This window comes from Pristiophorus japonicus, chromosome 1, assembly GCF_044704955.1.
Source record: "Pristiophorus japonicus isolate sPriJap1 chromosome 1, sPriJap1.hap1, whole genome shotgun sequence".
NCBI classification, from domain to species: domain Eukaryota; kingdom Metazoa; phylum Chordata; class Chondrichthyes; family Pristiophoridae; genus Pristiophorus; species Pristiophorus japonicus.
This window is the reverse complement of record NC_091977.1, coordinates 449844934-449866393: the sequence shown is the minus strand read 5'-3', so window position 1 is coordinate 449866393 and position 21460 is coordinate 449844934. Positions and strand designations below refer to the sequence as shown.

The 21460-nt window shown below is 43.8% G+C and overlaps 1 protein-coding gene across 14 annotated transcripts in view; it reads right to left on the bottom strand.

The window, feature by feature from the left end:
* Nucleotides 1-21460, bottom strand: part of LOC139275927 (E3 ubiquitin-protein ligase lubel) — a 98018-nt gene that overhangs the window by 23279 nt on the left and 53279 nt on the right. For 12 of the 14 annotated variants that reach the window (XM_070893162.1, XM_070893185.1, XM_070893211.1 and 9 more), the window contains 9 exons: nucleotides 19468-19626; nucleotides 14700-14819; nucleotides 12590-12859; nucleotides 11586-11749; nucleotides 11183-11377; nucleotides 9047-9229; nucleotides 6458-6556; nucleotides 846-935; nucleotides 473-587 (listed from right to left, as the gene is read on the bottom strand). In XM_070893162.1, the coding sequence (XP_070749263.1) occupies nucleotides 473-587; nucleotides 846-935; nucleotides 6458-6556; nucleotides 9047-9229; nucleotides 11183-11377; nucleotides 11586-11749; nucleotides 12590-12859; nucleotides 14700-14819; nucleotides 19468-19626 (1395 nt within the window). The remainder of the gene's footprint in view (nucleotides 1-472; nucleotides 588-845; nucleotides 936-6457; nucleotides 6557-9046; nucleotides 9230-11182; nucleotides 11378-11585; nucleotides 11750-12589; nucleotides 12860-14699; nucleotides 14820-19467; nucleotides 19627-21460) is intronic. The other 2 variants (XM_070893171.1, XM_070893202.1) reach the window with 2 other exon arrangements.

The following is a 21460-nucleotide window of genomic DNA, read 5'->3' as shown; positions in this document are numbered from 1 at the left end:
TTTCTATAAGTTAAAAAAATATTCACTTGGTACTCATATCTTTTCCCCCTCTATTCTCTCTGCTCTATTTTAACTATTATTTATCTAGTATAATCTATTTCAACGTATTCCCTAATTTAATTAAAAAAAACCATTTATACTTGTCGTGTTTCTTCTGCTGCCCTGCTCTAAGCATCCATTTTGCGGATAGGAACAACTTAAAAAAAAGACAAATTTCACCAAACAATGTCTCCAACAGCCAATTTTAAAAGGTAATTGAATGGCAAACATTGACCCATGATTACATTGTAGTTGTGTGCTTGTGTAGTTGTATTTTTTTCTGTCAAAACAGTAAAGTTCTGTCTGACAAGCAAACCTTGTCGGCAGCCCACAGAATAAGGGTGCAATTTGATGACTACAGCTGTATCTGCGACATGCTAAAAATAAAGTTAATCTATAATCATCATCTGCTGTTAAGTATAACTATAATTACCTATTCCATTTTTGGTGAGGTAGACATCTAGTTTGCTTGCCTGATACTCAGGGTTATTCTGCTGCTTCCATATCTTAAACTTTTCGCAGCTAATCCCTTCATGCTGTTGTTCCCACTGAGGGGAAAAAAACGTGAAGCATCATTGGTCAGTTCTGTGAAATCTTAACAGCTAGAATGCAGATCAATTAAACAAAAACATAGAAACATAGAAAATAGGTGCAGTAGACCATTTGGCCCTTCGAGCCTGCACCACCATTCAATATCATGGCTGATCATGCAACTTCAGTACCCCATTCCTGCTTTCTCTCCGTACCTCTTGATCCCTTTAGCTGTAAGGGTCATAAATAATTATACAGTCCAACAGATTACTTACAGGAATCTTGCATTGGAAGCATGTGCTTTTTTCACAAGAAGGACAATCCATTCTCAATCTATCTACCTCATGCAACAGTCCAAAGGAACACTGAAAGAAACAATGTAACATTTAGCACAGAAACCATGTTCTGAATACAACTAAGCTTAATGCTATTTAAACTAATTCCAATTTGTATTTCAAACTTGATTGAATAATTTTGCCTCAACCATATGTTTGTTTCTTTGGGAGACAGGAAATTAAGGAAGTCAATAACTGTGATCCACAGATATTAAATCACAGACATGCACATCTACAGTGGTTCATCATTTGAAGCTAACCCTAACCCTAAATGCAGTGGTTAAAATATCCTGACAGCCTCCACAGATTCAATGCAGAGATCATGAAACAATTCTACAACTAACAAATACAAATATAAAAGTTCTAATATGAAGAATCAGTATACCTAATCTTGCAAATGAACTGATGTAAAAAGATGCAAGAGAACCATGCTAATTTCTTAAAAAATATAATTTTGCCATTTTGAAACCATTAGCTACAAAACAGCAGCTGTGTATTTCCACGGTGTGGTGAGAGAGATGGAAAGGCTCTCTATTAAATCTGTAGTTGTACGTAACTCTCATCATCATAGGCAGTCCCTCAAAATCAAGGAAGACTTGCTTCCACTACTAAAGTGCGTTATTTGGAAGCTAAACAGTCCAACACGAGAGCCACAGACCCTCAGGAGGTGGGACAGACATTCGTCGGGGGAAGGAGAGGGGAGGGGTGGGACAGATTTGCCGCACGCTCCTTCCGCTGCCTGCGCCTGGACTCTTCACGCTTGCATCGTTGAGATTCGAAGAGCTCAGCACCCTCCTGGATGCACTTTCACCACCTAGGGCGGTCTTCAGTCAGGGTTTCCCAGGTGTCAGTGGTGATGTCACACTTCACCAGGGAGGCTTTGAGGGTGTCCTTGTAATGTTTACGCTGCCCACCTTTGGCTCGTTTGCCATGAAGGGGTTCCGTGTAGAGCAATTGCTTAGGGAGTCTCTTGTCTGGCATACGAACTAAGTGGCCTGCCCAGCGAAGCTGATCGAGTGTGGTTAGTGCTTCAACGCTGGGTATGTTAGCCTGGGCGAGGACACTGAAGTTGGTGCGTTTGTCCTCCCAGGGGATTTGCAGGATCTTGCGGAGACACTGTTGGTGATATATCTCCAGCGACTTGATGTGTCTTCTGTATAATGTCCATGCCTCTGACCAATAGAGGAAGGTGGGTAACTAATACAGCCCTGTAGACCATGAGCTTGGTGGTATGTTTGAGGGCCTGGTCTTCGAACACACTTTTCCTCAGGCGGCCGAAGGCTGCACTGGCGCACTGGAGGCGATGTTGAATCTCCGCATCAATGTCTGCCTTTGTTGACATGAGGCTCCCGAGGTATGGGAAGTGGTCCACGTTGTCGAGGGCCGCGCCGTGAATCTTGATGACTGGGAGGCAGTGCTGTGCGGCGAGGACAGGCTGGTGGAGAACCTTTGTCTTACAGATGTTAAGCGTAAGGCCTATGCTTTCATGTGCCTTGGTGAATACATCGACTATATCATGGAGTTCAGCCTCAGAATGTGCGCAGATGCAGGCGTCGTCCGCGTACTGCAGTTCAACAACAGAGGTTTGGGGAGCCTGTTGAGTGAGGTGGAGCATGGCAGCGAGGAAGACGGAGAAGAGGGTTGGAGCAATGATGCTGCCCTGTTTGATCTCGGTCCGGACGTGGAATGGGTCTGTAATGGATCCGCTGGTAAGGATCAGGGCCTGCATGTCGTCGCGGAGCAGGCGAAGGATGTTGACAAACTTTCGGGTGCATCCAAAACGGAGGAGGGCGCTCCATAAACCCTCACGGTTGACAGTGTCAAAGGCTTTTGTGAGATCGAAAGAGACCATGTATAAGGGCTGGCGTTGTTCCCTGCATTTTTCCTGCAGTTGTCCGGCTGCAAAGATCATGTCCGTTTGTTCCCCGTAGGGGACGAAATCCGCACTGTGATTCCGGGAGGAGCTCCTTGGCCACAGGGAGAAGACGGTTGAGGAGAACTCTAGCGACAACCTTCCCAGTGGTTGATAGCAGGGAGATTCCCCTGTAGTTGCCGCAGTTGGATTTGTTCCCCTTTTTAAAAATGGACACGATCACTGCATCTGAGATCTCCCGGCATGCTCTCCTCGCTCCAAATGAGATGAGGTCATGTAGCCGCGCCAATAGTGCCTCTCCATCATATTTTAGTGCCTCAGCAGGGATTCCATCTGCACCTGTAGCCTGGTTATTCTTGAGCTGTTTTATGGCTTTGCCCACCTTGTGCAGCGTTGGGGTTTCACTGAGGTGGTGGCAGGTCGCATGCTGCAGGATGGAGTTGAGAACACTCGAGTCAAAGGCAGAATCTCGATTGAGAAGATCTTCAATGTGCTCCTTCCAGTGGGCCCGGACAGCCTTGGTGTCCTTGATGAGTGTTTCCCCGTTCTTGGCCAGGAGTGGGGTGGGGCCTTGGGAGTTTGAACCGTAGGTGGCCTTGATGCAATGACGAATCCTCACGTGCCATGGCTGTCGGCGAGTTGTTGTATCACCTGCACTTTCTCCATCCGCCGCCTGTTCTTTAGGTACCGGGTTTTTTGTTGGACATCAATCTTAAGCCGTCTGTAACGTTGATTTGCAGCTCCCGAGTTGGGTTGTTGCTCAGAAATGCTCTGCACTTACAATCTATTAGTTCTTGGATTTCCTGATTGTTTTCATCAAACCAGTCCTGGTGTTTTCTGGTTGAATAACCAAGTGTCTCTTCAGAGGTACTGGTTATGGAAGCCTGGAGGGCAGATCAAGTGCTCTCGGTCATCAAGGCACGTCAGAATGGCTGTGAGGCGCTGGCTGTATAGGGCTCTCTTAGCTGGGTCTTTAAGTGCCCCGGTATTAACTTTTTTGCAGCACTGCTTTGCTGTCCTCTCTGCTTTGGGGCTATGTTAATATTGATGGTCGATCGGATTAGGCAATGGTCCATCCAGCGGTCGTCAGCTCCTGTCATGGCGTGGGTGATGCACACATCCTTGCGATCCCTGGCTCGGACGATGACATAGTCCAGCAGGTGCCAGTGTTTGGAGCAAGGGTGTTGCCACAATGCCTTGTATTTGTCCCTCTGGAGAAACAGGGTGTTGGTGATGAGGTGTTCGTGTTCTAGACATTTTGTCAGGAGTAGAGTGCCGTTGGAGTTGGATTTCCCTACCCCCTCTCTGCCAATCACGTCTCCCCAGAGGGCTGTGTCTTTGCCGACCCTGGCATTAAAGTCACCTAGGAGGATCAACTTGTCGCCCGTGGGGACGTGGGACAGGGATGTCTCGAGGTTGGAATAAAAACCCTCTTTAGCCTCATCCGTTGCATCGAGTGTTGAGGCGTATGCACTGATGACTGTGGCGCATTGGTTCCGGGATAGGGTAAGGCGGAGGGTTATGAGGCGTTCATTAATCCCGCAGGGGGAGTCTTTGAGGCGGCCGACCAGTTCATTTTTGACAGCAAAGCCGACGTTCTTCCTCTGGTTTTCCTTTCCAGAAAAAGGTATAACCTCCACCATGTTCCTTGAGCTGGCCTTCCCCTGCCTGACGGGTCTCGCTTAGGGCGACGATGTTGATGTCGATGTCAATGTCAAAGCGTCCAAGTTCCCGGGCAACTATGGCGGTGCGGCGTTCGGCCTGTCGCGGTTGGAGTTGTCCATTAGGGTCTTGACGTTCCAGGTCCCGAACTTCATATTAGATGAGTGGAAGACGCCTGTGCGAGAGTCCTTTTAATGTGGAATGGTCGTTGCACACCGACTATCACACGGGCTTAGCTGAGCAAGGTCTTGGTCCAGTGGCAAAGGGGTCCAAGACGACTGGAGACCAGGCACTGCTGTATGAGCCTTGTTGCCTACCACGAGATGTTGGCCGCAAGCTTGGCGCTGAGTAGCACCCTTGATGGTAGATGATCTGCTGCTTGGTTGGGGACAGGCATTGAGAGGGTCAGTGGTCCACTGGAGTTCAGTGTGGAAGGTCAGGGTGGTCACAGCCATGGTACTCACCACGTGTTGGGGGAGAAGGGGCCAGGTCATCAGCAGGGAAGGAGGCGCCCAGTCGTCGCTGAAGAGGAGGAGACCCAATCGCCGCCGAGGAGGAGAGGCCCAGCCGCCGTCGTTGGAGGAGGCCCGATCGCCACTGGATGAGGCCCAATTGTCGTTGAAGGGGTGGCGGTCCGATCGCCGTTGGAGGGGCCCGACCGCCTGGTTGGAGGCTCACTTGGTTCACCGGGCATCGTCGAGGATCGTCATTCCTTGTGGTCGTGGAGGAGAGGCCCAGCTGTCGCCGTTGGAGGGGGCCCGATCGCCGCTGGAGCAGGTCCGATCGCCTGGTCGGAAGCTCACCTGGCTCGCCGGGCGTCGTCGGGGATCGGGTGGGGCATCTGAGTCGACATCGAAGAAAGAGGTCCAGGTCACCGCTGCAGGAGGCTCAGTCGCTGGTAGTCCGGTTGTCGTCACCAGTGAGAGGCGTGGAGGTTTGGAGGGGAAGTTCGCGCCTGAGGTAGGCCCGAATTTATGGTATTTGTAGGATTAGGGTTTAAGTAAAGTATTAAGAAAATGCACCCCCTATTAGGGTCTATTAGGGCTAGGGGAAGTTTAGACAGTGGCTGGTGGGAGGTGGAGGGTGAAAAGTTGTCGGATGGCGGGAGATGACGAGAGTAAAGTTGTTTTGGTAGAGGAGCTCCCTAGGGAGCTGCCACCCCGGTGGCCATCTTTCACCGAGGAGTATACGCTAGAGTATACTCTGGAGTATTGTGGAGATAGTGGAATCAGACAAAGTGTTGAAATGAAAAATGGAAATAAAGAATACATTTCAATGTAGAAATGTAAAGCCAGAGCTCCCCTGAACTCAGCGGAAAAATGTACCATCCAGTGTAGTACGGAGTCACATAAACTAGAAAGGTCCCTAGTCTGCACAGAGTTGATGTAAACTCAGCCAAAGCAGAAGTGGGGCACTATAAATGGCTTCTACACCCTAGTCTAGGGAGGAAGAAATAAAACAGCTAGGATTTCCACCTTTGATGATTGTTCAGTAATTCATACTGGAACATGCAGATATTGGGTATAGACCAGATCAGTCTCAGCTATGATATCCCTATAGCCAAATAACTTACCAACACTCATTGTCTTGCCTCCAACATAAAAAATGATCACGAGCAAGGTACTTGAGGACTACTGACACCCATGTAACTGAGTATCACAAAGAGTTACTGCTTTCAGGAGAGGAAGGAAGAACATAGGAACAGGAGTAGGCCATTCAATGTCTCGAGCTTGTTCCGCATTCAATTAAATCATGGCTGATCTGTATCTTAACTTCATCTACTGGCCTTGGTTCAATAACCTTTAATATCTTTGCCTAACAAAGATCTATCAATCTCAGCTTTGAAATTTTCAATTGACCTTGCCTCAACAGCTTTTTGGAACATAGGATCATAGAAAAAAAAGTAAAAATCTAACACGCAAAAGTACAAATGATTTCAAAATAAAATCTCTATTGGGTGTCTTTTAATAGAAAAACCTTTCCATATCGAAATGGAACAACTGCAAAACATTCTTACATGTGCACACCATCTGAAGTTTGGCATTTCCATCAGAGTTCGGTCTCGAAGCTTTCTTTGAAACAACTCATGAGTTTCTTCATCAAGATAATGACGAATCTAATTGTTAAAAAATTACACAGATGTTTCAGTTAATCAAAATTAACAGATTTTCTTTAAAAATAGAGATACATATAATTATTAAAACTACAGAATTAAACTTTTCAACATTTTTTTTTTATGCAAGTTTAGTAGAATTGTCATACTTAGAATATTCTTCCATTGCCATCCTGAAACATCACCCAGTTTGCCATAGATTTTTTTACCACAGATAATATTTGTATTTATGTTTTAAATCACCAGTCACGATGCAGGTGCTCGTTAAAGGTAATGCAGGCAGCATGCAAAATTCGTGCTGCCTGTTCATTAACATGATTAAAGCATTGAGCCCAGTGCTAAACACGCTGCTTGTTGGCTCGGCACTCTGCAGGGAGCCAAATATCATGGGACGTTTGCTCTGTATTTAAAGGTTACCTGCAGAGTGAAAGGTTGCACTTATTAAAAGGGAAGTTGCTTTGTGAACTGGAGCTAAGCAAAGGGGAAGCCAGCAATGTCAAAACAGGGCAGAGAAAGGTCACCTCAGTTCTCTGACGCAACATTGGAGGCCTTGGTGCAGGGGGTCGATAGGAGGAGACCAGTCCTCTACCCGCAGGGGACCAGAAGGCCTTTCAGACAGACTGAATGAAAGCAATGGGAGGGGATAGCTGAAGCGGTCAGTGTCACCAGTCTTTCCCCCAGGACGTGATCCAGTACTGGAAGAGATTTAATAACCTCACACGAGTGGTCAACATCAGTGAATACAGTATCAAATGCCATATCCCACCAACCGCACCACTAGCCTCACACACTATTCAATGCACCACACCCCCATCACTCAGCTACTAACAATCTCGACTCATACCCCACAATTATAGTTTCACCTCACACACTTACCACTGTTACAAGCCTCAGACGCACATCTCACACCTTGCACACAATGCCAGCTATTCAACCATGATAGTGACATCACCCAAACACATTGCACCACTCATCGATACACTTCTCTTTCTCTTGCATAACCAGCGCCAACAGGAGCTAACAAGCATGGCTGCAGAACTTGACCCAGCGGTTATAATGGGAGGGGCCGCCACTGAGGCCGTGGCGATTGGCGAGGCTGAAAGCATTGATGACGGTAGGCTCATACCTAACCCTTCTTCTCACATCCCACTTCCTCCTCATGCCCCAATCTCTTCTCACTTACAAGCTGTTAATGGTGTAAGCATGCACATTTTGCTTTCTCCCCCCTCACCACAACCCGATCCTTGTGCCTTTCTCCTTTCAGATACCAAAGAACTGCCACCAGACCAGAGTGTGGAGAAAGAAGTAGAGGAGGAGAGACACCAACACTTGATCTGACCCTTCCAGGCACCAGCTCAGAAAATGGCATTACGCGAACTTGAGGGTAGTATAGAGGTGGGATCTGCACATGGTGAGTCACTGGGCACGAGTGGCCTGAACTCAAATGAGGAGTTTGGTGGGGCGGCTTTCAGAAGGCGGCTGATGGATATGCACATAGAAATACTTGGTGCAAAGGCAGGCCTACCAGAAAGCCTCTTATCACTGCCAAGTAGCATGGAGGAGTCTGGCTCCTGGATGATAATTTCCAGAATGGAAGTAATAGGCAACTCCACTAGAGCACTTGTGGACTCATCCATGTTGCAGCATGTGATGGGCGATGTCACAGGTGCCATTGCAGCATAAGTGGAAGTGACCCAATGTCAGAGTGCTGCAATTCAGGCTCAGACTTCTGTCATGCAGGCTCAGCTTGCTGCCACACAAGCTCAGACTGCTGCCATCATGGCTGGGTTTGTGTATAGAAAGGTGTTTCAGTAGCAGCCAACAACTTTCCAACGTCCAGCAGCACTCCAAGGAGAGGGTGCTGTTTGGAACAGCGACATCGAAAGTGGCAGGTCGTGCATCAAATCAGCGTTACATGCTGACTGACATCACGATCTGCCTACTTTGCAAACAGCCAGCCCACACATGTCTCACCCATGTTATCGCCTTCACCAAGATGGTGACCAGTGCAGGCATGCAGCAGAAGTGGGTGGAAGCAAGACGGCCACCACTTTTTTTCTCCAACCTGGCCTTAACTGCCAAAGCTAAGGTGCCAAATTTAACAGTCAATGTTTTACAATAATAAACTTAAAAAAAATGTCTAAGAATTCAAAGTTTTGCAGCTCGTAAAATATCTGACAAGTTTAAGTCAAGTAGATTGAGTGGCTACTTTAAAAAAAAAATGACACAGCCCAAACACTTGTCACTCTCACAAAAAATTCTCATTGAGAAAAAAAATGGGACCGACCATATTTATGAATTCTGCTAAAATGTTTGTCTTTTTGAAGTTTTTTTTTAAAAAACAGTCCCTCACTTTTGCCGGACCTTGTACTTTTGTGTCTTCCATTGGTTACTCTTATTCACAGTTACACAACTTACTTCCTGAACTAAGCTTCTGATCTAATCTATGCTAACAACTTTTCAGAATTTTTCTTCAGATTTTAAAACTCTAACCTGAATATCCAATAAATTGAAGTACTCTGTGATATCCTCTTGAAGTTGGTGGCTTTTCAGATCAGGTTTACTACACATTGGGCAAACCACGTTAACAATATTTTTTTCCTTTATGACTGATGAAAAATAGTTCTTGAAACAGTCTTCACAGAAAGAACAGCTACAGTGCGTCATTGTGATAATCTATAAACATAATAGTATAAGATTTTAGGCAACGTCATTTAAACAATAAACCACCAAAAATGTATCTAGTTCAAAGCAAGTCATTTAAGTTAAACAAACTATAAAAAGACAGCTATATGGTATATATCCACAATCAAGTTTTTTAAAAAGTGATCCTGATTTAAGAATTACATAATGCATAGATAACACACACATCTTATTACACAAGAATACCACTGATTGCTGAACATGGTTGATAGATTGAAGTGATTATTAGCCAGCAGTCCAACTTGGGATGCAGAGGATGTTTAGAAGCCGCTACAACATTCGCTGAATACTCTCAATTTCCACTGTTCTATATGCAACTGTTTTTACGTACTTGGAAAGCAAGCAGTGTGCATTTTAAAGCAAGAGCAAATTATAACCTGTGCACCACATAATGAAGACGAGAATGCTTTACAAGATGATTAATTAGACTGCTATATGAATAAGCAGAGGACCCACAAGTTCAATGAGGCCTGGAGGAAGTTTACTGATTAATTCCCCGAGAACTCCTTTAAATTATTTGGTGATTTTTAGTGCTAAGCAAGGCAAGAGCTGTCAGGACAATGAAGGAATCAGAATCCACATCAAGCAATTACAGGTTGGGGACAGCATGGTCAGGTGCAGAATCAAATTCTTTCTACTCTGCCTCAACAGTTTACCTTACAGCCAAGCTCAAAAGACCACCCCAAGTGCACCAGTGTCAATTTTTCCATTTTCCACACAAGCCTTTGTTGTGGCCCTGCTGAAGGAGATTGCTAGTACAGTTCTCTGTTAAATGACCTGGATTAATTTCGCCAATCTAACATTCTCATACATTATGTATATTTTACCAAGTAAATACACTATAATCTGAAACTTTCATTAATAATTTCACCTGTGCCTAAGCACAATTGAGATAAATTATAACGAGCAAATTACAGTTTGTGACTGAACAAAATAATTAAATTTACAAGTCAGCATTCTAATAACAGTGTACAACTTAACCAGTTAGAGCAGGAGATGTGCTCTACTGCCTTGGTACTCTTGAACGATAGGAGTTTTGGGGCTTCCTGGCAAACAGATAATTATGTCAATATAAAAACAAAATATTGCAGATGCTGTAAATATATCAATATGCCTGGTCACAGGGTAGTGCAGCATGAGGGAACATTACTGTATCATGTCACAGAGCAGTCACACAAGGGTTCATGTCCAACAATGTGGTGGGTTAAAAGGGGAAGGTGGATTCAAAAAAAATAATTGCCTAAAGGACTGTAAACAACAGATGGTTGTTAATAGGGTAGCTTCCTAATTGGGGACAATCATGAATGGGCTTGCTCAAGGGTTCAGTGCTGGGTCCCTTCCTGTTCATTGTATTCATTAATGATCTGGAGGAGGACATAGGCAGCACAGTCATGACATTTGCAATGACGCCAATTTGTTTGGAAGAGTCTAGGAGAGAGAAATAGACAACTGGATTTGGATAGGTTGTGGAAGTGAGCCCAAGACTCGCAAATGTCCATCAATATCACCAGTGTGTAGATATGCACGTGCATATATTGAGGGCACAGATATTAACACGAGTTAGGTAGAGGTAATGAATGGGAGAAAAAGTTCAAGCTCAGTGTTGGAAAGTCATGACCAGAGCTAACAGGACCCCAGACCATGACTGCTGAACTGGTCACATATTTTTCCTCCATCAGCAGGGAACAGAAGGGTTGGTTGGTGCACAGAAGTAAAATCAGCTGAATGATGTGTGCAAGCACATATGGGTCTGAGGGCTTGTGTGTGCCCTGGATACATAAATACATAACGTCAGAAGTTAACTACCTCAAGCTCAGATCGGCACGAGATAGAAGTGTGCTGCATGGGTCATAGATTTTGAAAGAGCAAATTAGTACTGCCCGATACTACACAGCAGAGCCAAGAATTCTATACATTTTACCTTACCTTGTTAAAAGATACTTGTTCGCTGCAAATGGGACACTCGTGAGAAAGATACCGCAAAGCTGATTCATAATTTAAACCAGACTGCACAACTTCCATCACCTCCTCAACACTGAAATTTTCTTCAAGGCTCAGTAAACTTTGAAAGATTTGTGATTTTTCCTTTGACAGACCAACAGCAATCGATGACAAATCAAACTGTAAATTGAAAAAACAAAAACCCCGTGATTAAGAGGAAAAACTTCTTGTGTAACCTAAGAGAGTCTATTTCACAATGATCTAATTCTTATCTTCTACATGGTATCTGCTATCACAGTAAATAAGTCGGTGTTAAAACACAATGAACTAAGCAAAACTATAGTTAGAGTTCACAAGCACCAACATGTCAGTGTTTAAAGTCACCTACCCGAGTTTGGCGGGTATGCACCATATCCAGAGTGAGGATTTTAGCATCAGCATCATCTTTAGCTAATACACCATCTTTTTCATTATACAACTTCACCTGCACAGGGAAGTTTTTATTATTAATGGTGATTTCATGATGTTCCTGTTGGACAAGTCTTTCTGCAACTGAATAAAAAAAACAATGAATAAGTTTAATATACTTTTGGGTCAGTGAATAGAGCACAATTTTTCACATCCAGTATGAAAATTTGCTTAATATATTTTTGTTCTGCATATTTTTGTTTAACCTTACATTTTATGCAATGTTTTTCAGTGACTGGAACCAAAGTCAACTGGATTTCTTTGTTTGTTATAAAAGTCATAGTTTTCCCAAGACTATTAGAACAATTTCCCAATATCATCAGACTACCATTTGGGCATCAGATTTTATTCCAGTTTGCATGAGGCAATGTAACACTAACTTATTTTTCTTTTAAATCATGGTTATAAACTTGCTGGAAAAAAATACAGCCCCTCGCTGGAAAATATTAGGGGTAAACCTTATCTGTAATTTAAAAGGCCTTATTGGAAAGTCAAAGCATACGTCTCCTTTAAGGAGAAAGCAGGACCATCAGCACTCCTTTTTAAACAGAATTACAGTAAAGGATTTGTTGATTTTGATCATATTTTTGCTTAAATGGTGAATATAACTGACAATATTACCATGCACACTGGAAGCACCCAAAATTGATCATGTTCTTCCCATAATTAAACCAGCTCACTCAGAATGTAGAATTATGGCACTATTTTATGGCTACTTGAAAAGGTATAACTGTAGCATCAATCACAGCAGATATAAAAGTACAACACACCTTAGTTTTGACCACAACTAATAAAGTCTTATTTTTTGATGACAAAGTAAGATTTTAAAATAGTTATTTGGATGAGTGTACAAAAAGTAAAATCATGCATTATTGTTTTGAAACACATTTTACAAACTAAAATCATACTTCAAGCATATTGTACCTTTAGCATCATCAAAGGTGATAACAGCAGATCCTGGAATTAGAGTTGGATACTGAAAATCGACTATTTCTCCACCACCGTTTCTAGCTCTTTGGAAAAATATGATAAGCTTATCTTTTATCCTGTACCCTGGAAACTCAACAGGAATTTTAAGCACGTGCACTCTCCGTTTATCCTTATGCAAGCTTGAATTCTGAGTGTGATGTAAACTCAAAGGTTTTGCATCTTCTGTTTCAATCCGATCAGAAGAAAATGTAAAATCAGCCACACCTTCAAGAAACAGAGCACATATCATTCTAAAACCTGCATTATGAGATTTGGTATGAAAGCATAGTGGTTATGTTACTCGACTAATGATCCAGAGAAATGAGTTCAAATCCCACCATGGCAGCTGGGGAATTTAAATTCAATTAATTAAATCATTCTGGAATAAAAACATGAGTAATGGCGTTTTTCAGTAATGGTGACCATGAAATTACCAGCTTGTTGTTAAAAACCCATCTGGTTCAGTAATGTCCTTCAGGGAAAAAAAATCTGCCACCCTTACCCAGTCTGTGACTTCAGACCCACAGCAATGTGGTTGACTCTTAACTGCCCTCTGAAATAAGTAGCAAGCCACTTATTCAAGGTGGCTCACCACCATCTTCTCGAAGGCAATTAGGGATGCGCAATAAATGCTGGCCTTGCCGGTGCTGCCCACATCTCATGAATGAATGAAAAAAAAATTGTCACAGGTAAATCATATTGAAAATCTGTACACCTCTACATAAATAGTAATTTTTCAAAGATCGGCTTTGTTGAAAAGAATATTTTGCATCAATGGATACACATCAATGCAAGATTGGCAGTTCAACTGGCAGTCAGATTCCCATCTGACTCCAGTGCATACGGCAGCACGTTTTAGTTTGCAGCTGGTATAGTATAACTGCAACCGGATACAAAGCCACATTTTAAAAATCCCCAGGACCCTTTGACCACCTGGGCACTTTATAGAATTTTCATTAGGAGAAAGGGATACTCCCAGCTGTATGGTCTTAATATTGAAAATTGCCAGCCAGCGAGAGTTGTGCTCTGCCTGTGCATTCAAGTACACTTGCAGTAGAATGTCAATTGTGCACTGCACTTCATGGATACTGGTCTGAGACTAGTAGCTGCAGTTTAACAACAGTTAAATACTTTCTGCTAGATTTTTCTAAATAAATTCTCTCACAAATGGGGACATTCTGAATATTAATTAGCCCCCAGGGCACAAACGACTTCTCACCCGGGGCGTGGGGCCACGACCGAATCCTGCAAAATTCCTCGGGAGCTAGCGGCGGCACTAACCGGTAGCGCCCCGGGCCACTGTGCTGACGATGTCATCATCGTGCACAGCGACACGTTTTCGCCCCAGAATGGAAATTCGATTGGACCCTGTGAGGCTGCCGCGGGCGATGTCCCTGCCAGCTTCATAGGTTGCGAATTGGACTTCAGTCCGCTCGCGGGGCAACAATTAAAGGGGAGGTGTGGCGCAGACATTGTAATAACAAAAATGGCTGACTTACCGATCGCGGCCTTGCCCTCTTGAAATCGCGGGGTCCGTGCCGCGATGTTGTAGCCCAACATTCCGCTTCGGTGCCAGTCTAGTGCCATGGCACCCCACACCCAAGTGGTGCAATGGTGGCCCCTTCTTCCCAAAGCAGAGTCCGCAGCATGCCCTCCCCTTTAAAGGAAGGGGAGGGCCTTGTGCTCCCGCCAGCGCTTCGCGTCTCTCCGTGTAGCGCTGGAAAATTCCCGATGTTATTGCACCAGTTCCACCCCCGAGAGGAAGTGGAGCGTGCGACATTGCGCTCCACTTCCTCTTGCGGGCGGTAAGCCCAATTTAGCTGCCGGGGCGGCACTTCCGCGCCTGACACAGGAAGACCCACCTCGCAGCTGGTACCACCCCCAAACTGGGCAGTACCGGATTTCGCCCCCTTAATAATCTATTCTAAAAGCCAGCAGTAGAAATTCTTTAAATGTTAAAAGATATTCATTCTAGAACAAATATCTTCTAAGGAAATAAGACACTAAGCAAGTCAATTATTCAATTTAAGCACTTCAAATTTCAGGTGTAATGTACAAGTGCTACCTTGTTTTTTTTGGGAAGATGTCACCAAGTTAAACGCATTAAGCACGTTGTCCAAATGCAAGTCTTTAAAGCAATCTGCAGTTTGTTCGACAGAATCCATTTTCTTCTTCACTGCATGATCTACCAAGTAAAAGAAACAAGAATACAACATTTCAACCAACTGATTAAAAATGCAGTAAAGAGTTAATACACAGACATATTGACATTAAATACTTGAAATGACATTTTTTGCAGCAATCTGGTGACACAAAGACCGCCACTTGCCGGCCTGTAATTTTTCTCCCATTCACTATAATGCCTGGATCACCACAGGCCAGCGAGCACAAAAGCAAAAAACCCTGGCCGATATGCTGGTGCACTGCAGAGTAGTAAGGCGCAGGTTCACATTCCAGATTCTCAACTTAGTGTTCTAAATGTCAACAGGGCCATTTAATGAAGGTGCTGTCACACATGGAGGGTGAAAAAAACAAACAAGAGCATTGTCAAACTCATACCACTTTCCAACATCTCCTAATAACCAGTCAGACTGGAATTGCCAAAATACAAGCTAGGGCGTAGCAGCCTTCCCACTCTCCTGGTCGAGCAAGTTATTATTTAAATGGAGAAAGATTGCAAAGTGCTGCAGTACAGCGGGGCCTGGGGGTACTTGTGCATGAAACACAAGGATAGTATGCAGGTACAGCAAGTAATCAGGAAGACCAATGGAATCTTCGCCTTTATTGCAAAGGGCATGGAGTATAAAAGCAGGGAAGTCTTGCTAGTTTATACAGGGTATTGGTGAGGCCACACCTGGAATACTGCATGCAGTTTTGGTTTCCATATTTACGAAAGGATATACTTGCTTTGGAGGCAGTTCAGAGAAGGCTCAGTAGGTTGATCCTGGGGATGAAGGGGTTGACTTATGAGGAAAGGTTGAGTAGGTTGGGCCTCTACTCATTGGAATGAGGAATGATCTTATAGAAATGTATAAGATTGAGGGGGCTTGACAAGGTGGATGCAGAGAGGATGTTTCCACTGGTGGGATAGACTAGAACTAGGAGGACATGATCTTAGAATAAGGGGCCACTCATTTAGAACTGAGATGGGGAGAAATTTCTTCTCTCAGAGGGTTGTGAATCTGTGGAATTCGCTGCCTCAAAGAGCTGTGGAAGCTGGGACATTAAATAAATTTAAGACTGAAATAGACAGTTTCTTGAGCGATGGTGGGGTTGGGGGGTGGGGGGGGGGAAGGAGATGAGGGGTTATGGGGAGCGGGTGGAGAAGTGGAGCTGAGTCCATGATCAGATCAGCCATGATCTTATTGAAAGGGGGAGCAGGCTCGAGGGGTCTTATGGCCTACTCCTGCTCCTATTTCTTATGTTCTTAAGAAGTAAAAAGAAAAAAAGACTTGTATTTATATAGTGCGTTTCCCGAATATGGGAAACGCAGCAGCCAATTTGCGCACAGCAAACTGCCACAAACAGCAATGTGATAATGACCAGATAATCTGTTTTTGTTATGCTGATTGAGGGATAAATATTGGTCAGGACACTGGGGATAGCTCCCATGTTCTTCTTCAAAATAGTGCCATGGGATCTTTTACGTCCACCTGAGAGGGCAGACCGGGGCTTGGTTTAACGTCTCATCCGAAAGACGGCAACTCCGACAGTGTAGCACTCCCTCAGTACTGCACTGGAGTGTCAGCCTAGATTTATGTGCTCAAGATCCTGGAGTGAGACTTGAACCTACAACCTTCTGACTCAGAGGTTAATGTGCTACCCACTAAGCTACAACTGACAGTTAAAAAAAAAACCTGGTTAATAAATTGGGTTCGGAAGTTGTCTTCCGCCCCCATTCTCCAGATAAATGGTGGTCCTATAAGCTATTAGAACAAGAAAATTACCTGTCAAATAAAAAGCAATATACTGGAAACCTGAAGCAAAAAGCTGGAAACAGGTCAGTCAGCATCCGTGGAGACAACAATCAAAGTTATTAAATTGTTTTCTTTTACAGATGTGAGAGATGAACAAGTATATTAATAGCATCAAAAAAAGGGAGGGAGAAACAGGAAGTATCAGTGGAATGATGCAATGGATCTTCTCAGTAATGCAAAGAAGCATTAAACAAGTTCCTTTATTTTAACCAAGTTAAGACACAAAGGAACAAAGAACACATGAATAGCTAAGAGCACAAAATGCTGGAAATACTCAGGTGGTCAGGCAGCATCTGTGGAGGCAGAAATAGAGTTAATGTTGCAGCTCGATGACCTTTCATCAGAACTGGAAAATATTAGAGGTGTAACAGATTTTAAGCAGGCAGAGGCAGGGAAAGTGGTGGAAAGAACAAAAGGGAAGGTCTGTGATTGGATGGAAGGCAGGAGAGATTAAATGACCAAAAGGATGATGGATCGAGGCAAAAGAAGATGGTAATGGGTCTCCTTTTGCCTCGATCCATCATCCTTTTTGTTTGTTTTTTCCATTTGTTCAAGAGATGTAGGTGCCGCTGGCAATGTCAGCATTTATTGCCCAACCCCAAGTGCTATTGAGAAGTTGGTGGTGTGCCGACTTTTTGAACTGCTGCAGTCCATGGGTTGAAGGTACTCCCATAGTGCTGTTAGGGAGGGAGTTCCAGAATTTTGACCGAGCAACGATGAAGGAACGGTGATATATTTACAAGTCAAGATGGTATGTGACTTGGAAGGGAACTTGGAGGTGATAGTGTTCCCATGTGCCTACTGCTCTTGTCCTTCTAGGTTGTAGAGGTTACGTATGGGTTTGGAGGGGTGTTTCCCAAGAAACCTTGACCAATTGCTGCAGTGCATCTTTAGATGAAGCCACGATGTGCTGGTGAAGGAGGTGAAAGTTTCAGATGGTGGATGTCGTGTCTGTTTCGTTTTATTCTTAGTACATTTCTTTGGTTTGGTAGAATCAAGTGGATTGCTAGGCCATGTCAGAGGGCAGTTAAGAGTCAACATAATTGCTGTGGTTCTGGAGTCACATGTAAGCCAGACCAGGTTAGGACAGCAGATTTCCTTCCCTAAAGGAGAATAGTGAAGCAGATGTTTTTTTTAATGACAATCTGGCCGTTTCATGGTCACCATTACTGATACTAGCTTTTTATTCCAGATTTATTTAATTAACTGAATAAAAATTTTCTAGATGACGTAATGGGATTTGAACTCATGTCTCTGGATCATTACAGGAGCAACTACTGTGGATGCTGGAAATCTAAAATAACAGAAAATGTTGGAAATACTCAGCAGGTAAGGCAGCTTCATTAACCTGAAACGTTAACTCAGTTTCTTCTCCACAGATGCTGCCTGACCTGCGGAGTATTTCCAGCATTTTCTGTTTTTTTTCAGATTTCCAGCATCTGCAGTATTTTGCTTTTGAATAGCTAAGGGAGTGGGAGTGGGAGGGGTAGGGAAAGGGTGAGGAAATGAGAGAGGGGGATAGGAAACAGCAAACCCGATGATTAAGTTTGAAATTAAAACGCATGATGCTAGCAAAGTACACTGGGTTCATCAGCTCTGAAAAGGGAAAGACCAGGTTAACAGCAATCTGTGATGAAGGGTCTCCCCTCCCAAAACACCACCTGCTCTCCCCTCCCCCAAATACCAAGAGACCGAATGTACATCATCAGCAAAGCCTGCAGCATAAGACCACCTACTTCCACCTCCATAACACCACCTGTCTCCACCCTTGCCTCTCAGCTCATCTGCTGCTGAAGCCCTCATCCATGCATTTGTTACCTCTAGACTTGACTATTCCAACGCTCTCCTGGCTGGCCTCTCACATTCTACCCTACGTAAACTAGAGGTGATACAAAACTCTGCTGCCCATGTCCTAACTCGCATCAAGTCCCGCTCACCCATCACCTGTATTCACTGACCTACATTGGCTTCCAGTTAAGCAACGCCTCGATTTCAAAATTCTCATCTTATTTTCAAATCTCTCCATGGCCTCGCCCCTCCGTATCTCTAATCTCCTCCAGCCCCACAACCCCCCTCCACCCGAAATGTCTGCGCTCCTCTAATTCTGCCCTCTTGGGCATCCCTGATTATAATCGCTCAACCATTGATGGCCGTGCCTTCTGTTGCCTAGTCCCCAAGCTCTGGAACTCCCTGCCTAAACCTCTCCGCCTTTCTACCTCCTTCAAGATGCTTCTTAAAACATACCTTTTTGACCAAGCTTTTGGTCACGTGCGCCAATTTCCATTTACGCAGCTCAGTGTCAAATTTTTCATTTCATAATACTCCTGTGAAGCGCCTTGGGACATTTCACTATGTTAAAAGCGCTGTATAAATACAAGTTGTTGTTGTTGCTATAAAAGAAATGGGAGGTAACTGAAGTGCGAAGTTGCTTTAGTCAGTGTTCAGACCAAAAGGACTGCAGATTGGCGAGACAAGACGTGAGAAATTGTTTCTCAAACTTGTGTTGAGCTGCACTGAAACAGTGCAAGAAGCTAAAGACAGACAGTGAGGTCAGAATGAGAATGGGAAGGGGAGTTCAAGTGGCAAGTCAGAGAGCTCAGGGCCACACATGCAAACAGAACAGAGGTGTTCTGCAAAGCTGTCACTAATGCGTTTTTGTTCCTCTCAATGTAAAGATGAACATGCTGAAATTTGAAATGATCTTTCAAGTTTTGTACCATCAATACAATGGTAGTATTACATAGCGATGTAGTTCAAAGGATAATCTGAAAACCTCCATGTCTCTTCCCTGCAATTCTGAAGAGTTGATATTTATTCCGTGTGAACAGGCCACAGTGTGTTTCTCCCAGTATTTACCTTTTGAATTTGTCCCCATGGGAGGAGAAGCTTCTGCAGGGCTTGGTGAAAATGTGATTCCCAGAGACATCAGCTCTGTTACATAAGATGTCTTCTTAGATTTATTTGAAGTGCACTCTCCAGAATGCAAAGGTGCCCCTTTTGCAACAAAATGGACATCTGAAATACAGAATAATGTATTGCTGCATTTGAGAGGGGAGTTAGAAGAGAGTATTTTATATACAACAGATTACCAGTGGGGGAAGTAGAACGATTGTGGGTTCTAAAAAGGAACTGGATGAAGTCCAAGTAGGAAAATGGATATAATCCGGATAAGGAAATTGATGGGTGGCTAGGAAGGTTAGACTGATGGGTCAGTGGTTTTCTCCTGCCCAAAACATTACTGTTACTATATAAAGGATCTATAACAAAACTTGCTGATTGGTGATGCAGCACATTGGCATATTAATGTATCCATATTACTACCTATCTAACCTGAGCCACACCTCTTATGGGGGGTGGGGTGGTGTAGAGCAGAGATTAGGCCCTTCCTCACCTAACAGGAGAGAAAGAACAGATAAACATGTAAAGAACATCTGGTTTCAGGGTGATAGTAGGAAAGCATGGCATCGAGTAACCTGCTGACAAAGAGGTTTCCTTTCCTGAAGGACATTTGTGAACTACTTGGGATTTTACAACAGTTTTAATGATCTTGGCACCAGCCCATAAATTATCAGTTTTATTGCATTCAATTTGCCATGATGGGATTTGAACACGATCTATCTTTAGTATATTAAAAATCTTATGCCTGCACGTAGTTCCTGTCTGCATCACTTGGTTTCCTATATTCACTTTCTTGTCATACTTTTGTGGCAACTTTTACCATTATAAATTCCTGGGATGGGGGAAAATAGGGATGGTGAAGGGATGTGGGAGAGAGAAAAAAAAAAGAGAAACAGCAACACAAACATAACAGACAAGGGGAGAGAGATCATATTCTGACTTACCATTTGCAACTCCACAGGAGATAAACTAACAGTATTTAAAAATCTTATGTCAGCACACTCTTTCAGCTTTTGCCATTGTAAATTACTATGTATATTTTTATAATGGAAATTGCCTATATAAAACTTCTCATGCTGTAATTACACCCTTCCCAATTTGAGGTGTTGCAGTACCACCACTGGCAGGAGGGTGGAATTGCAGCATAACAAGTTGACAAGACAGTTCATTATAAATTTCTACGTCCACATTTATAAAAGAAAAATACAGAAACAAGGAGAGAATAGATTACTTTAAAATGAGGACTGAATTATGTCTGCGCAGCCTGATCCAATTAGTTCCTGCCCTCCAACCATATTTCACACTTGGTCTCGACTCCCCATGTGCAACACCATGGGACTCTTATCAGACTAAATTTTCCTTGCAATGCAAGAATTTTTTTTAATGTACCAGTTTCCAAATTTCAAACAAGTTGCACCTTCTACAAATTAAAATTCCATCAACTTGTTGTTTCATATATTTTGACCATTTACCCACAGAAAGAATTTGGAGAAGAGTTACACCGAGGCAGTCAGGGCCCGCTGGAAAGAGCACTTCGAAGATCTCCTCAACCGAGTCTCTGCCTTTGACTTAAGTGTTCTCGACTCCATTCCGCAGCATGCTACTCGCCACCACCACAGTAAAACCCCAACACTGCACGAGGTAGAAAAAGTCATAAGTCAGCTTAAGAACATCAAGGCTTCGGGAGTGGATGGAATCCCTGCTGAGGCACTGAACTATGGCGGAGAGGCACTACTGGCATGAATACATGACCTCATCTCTCTCATCTGGAGGGAGGAGAGCATGCCGGGAGATCTCAGAGATGCAGTGATCGTGACCATCTTTAAAAAAGGGGACAAGTCCGACTGCAGCAACTACAAAGGAATCTCCCTGATCAACCACTGGCAAAGTCGTCGCTAGAGCCCTCCTCAACCGTCTTCTCTCTGTGGCCGAGAAGCTCCTCCCGGAGTCA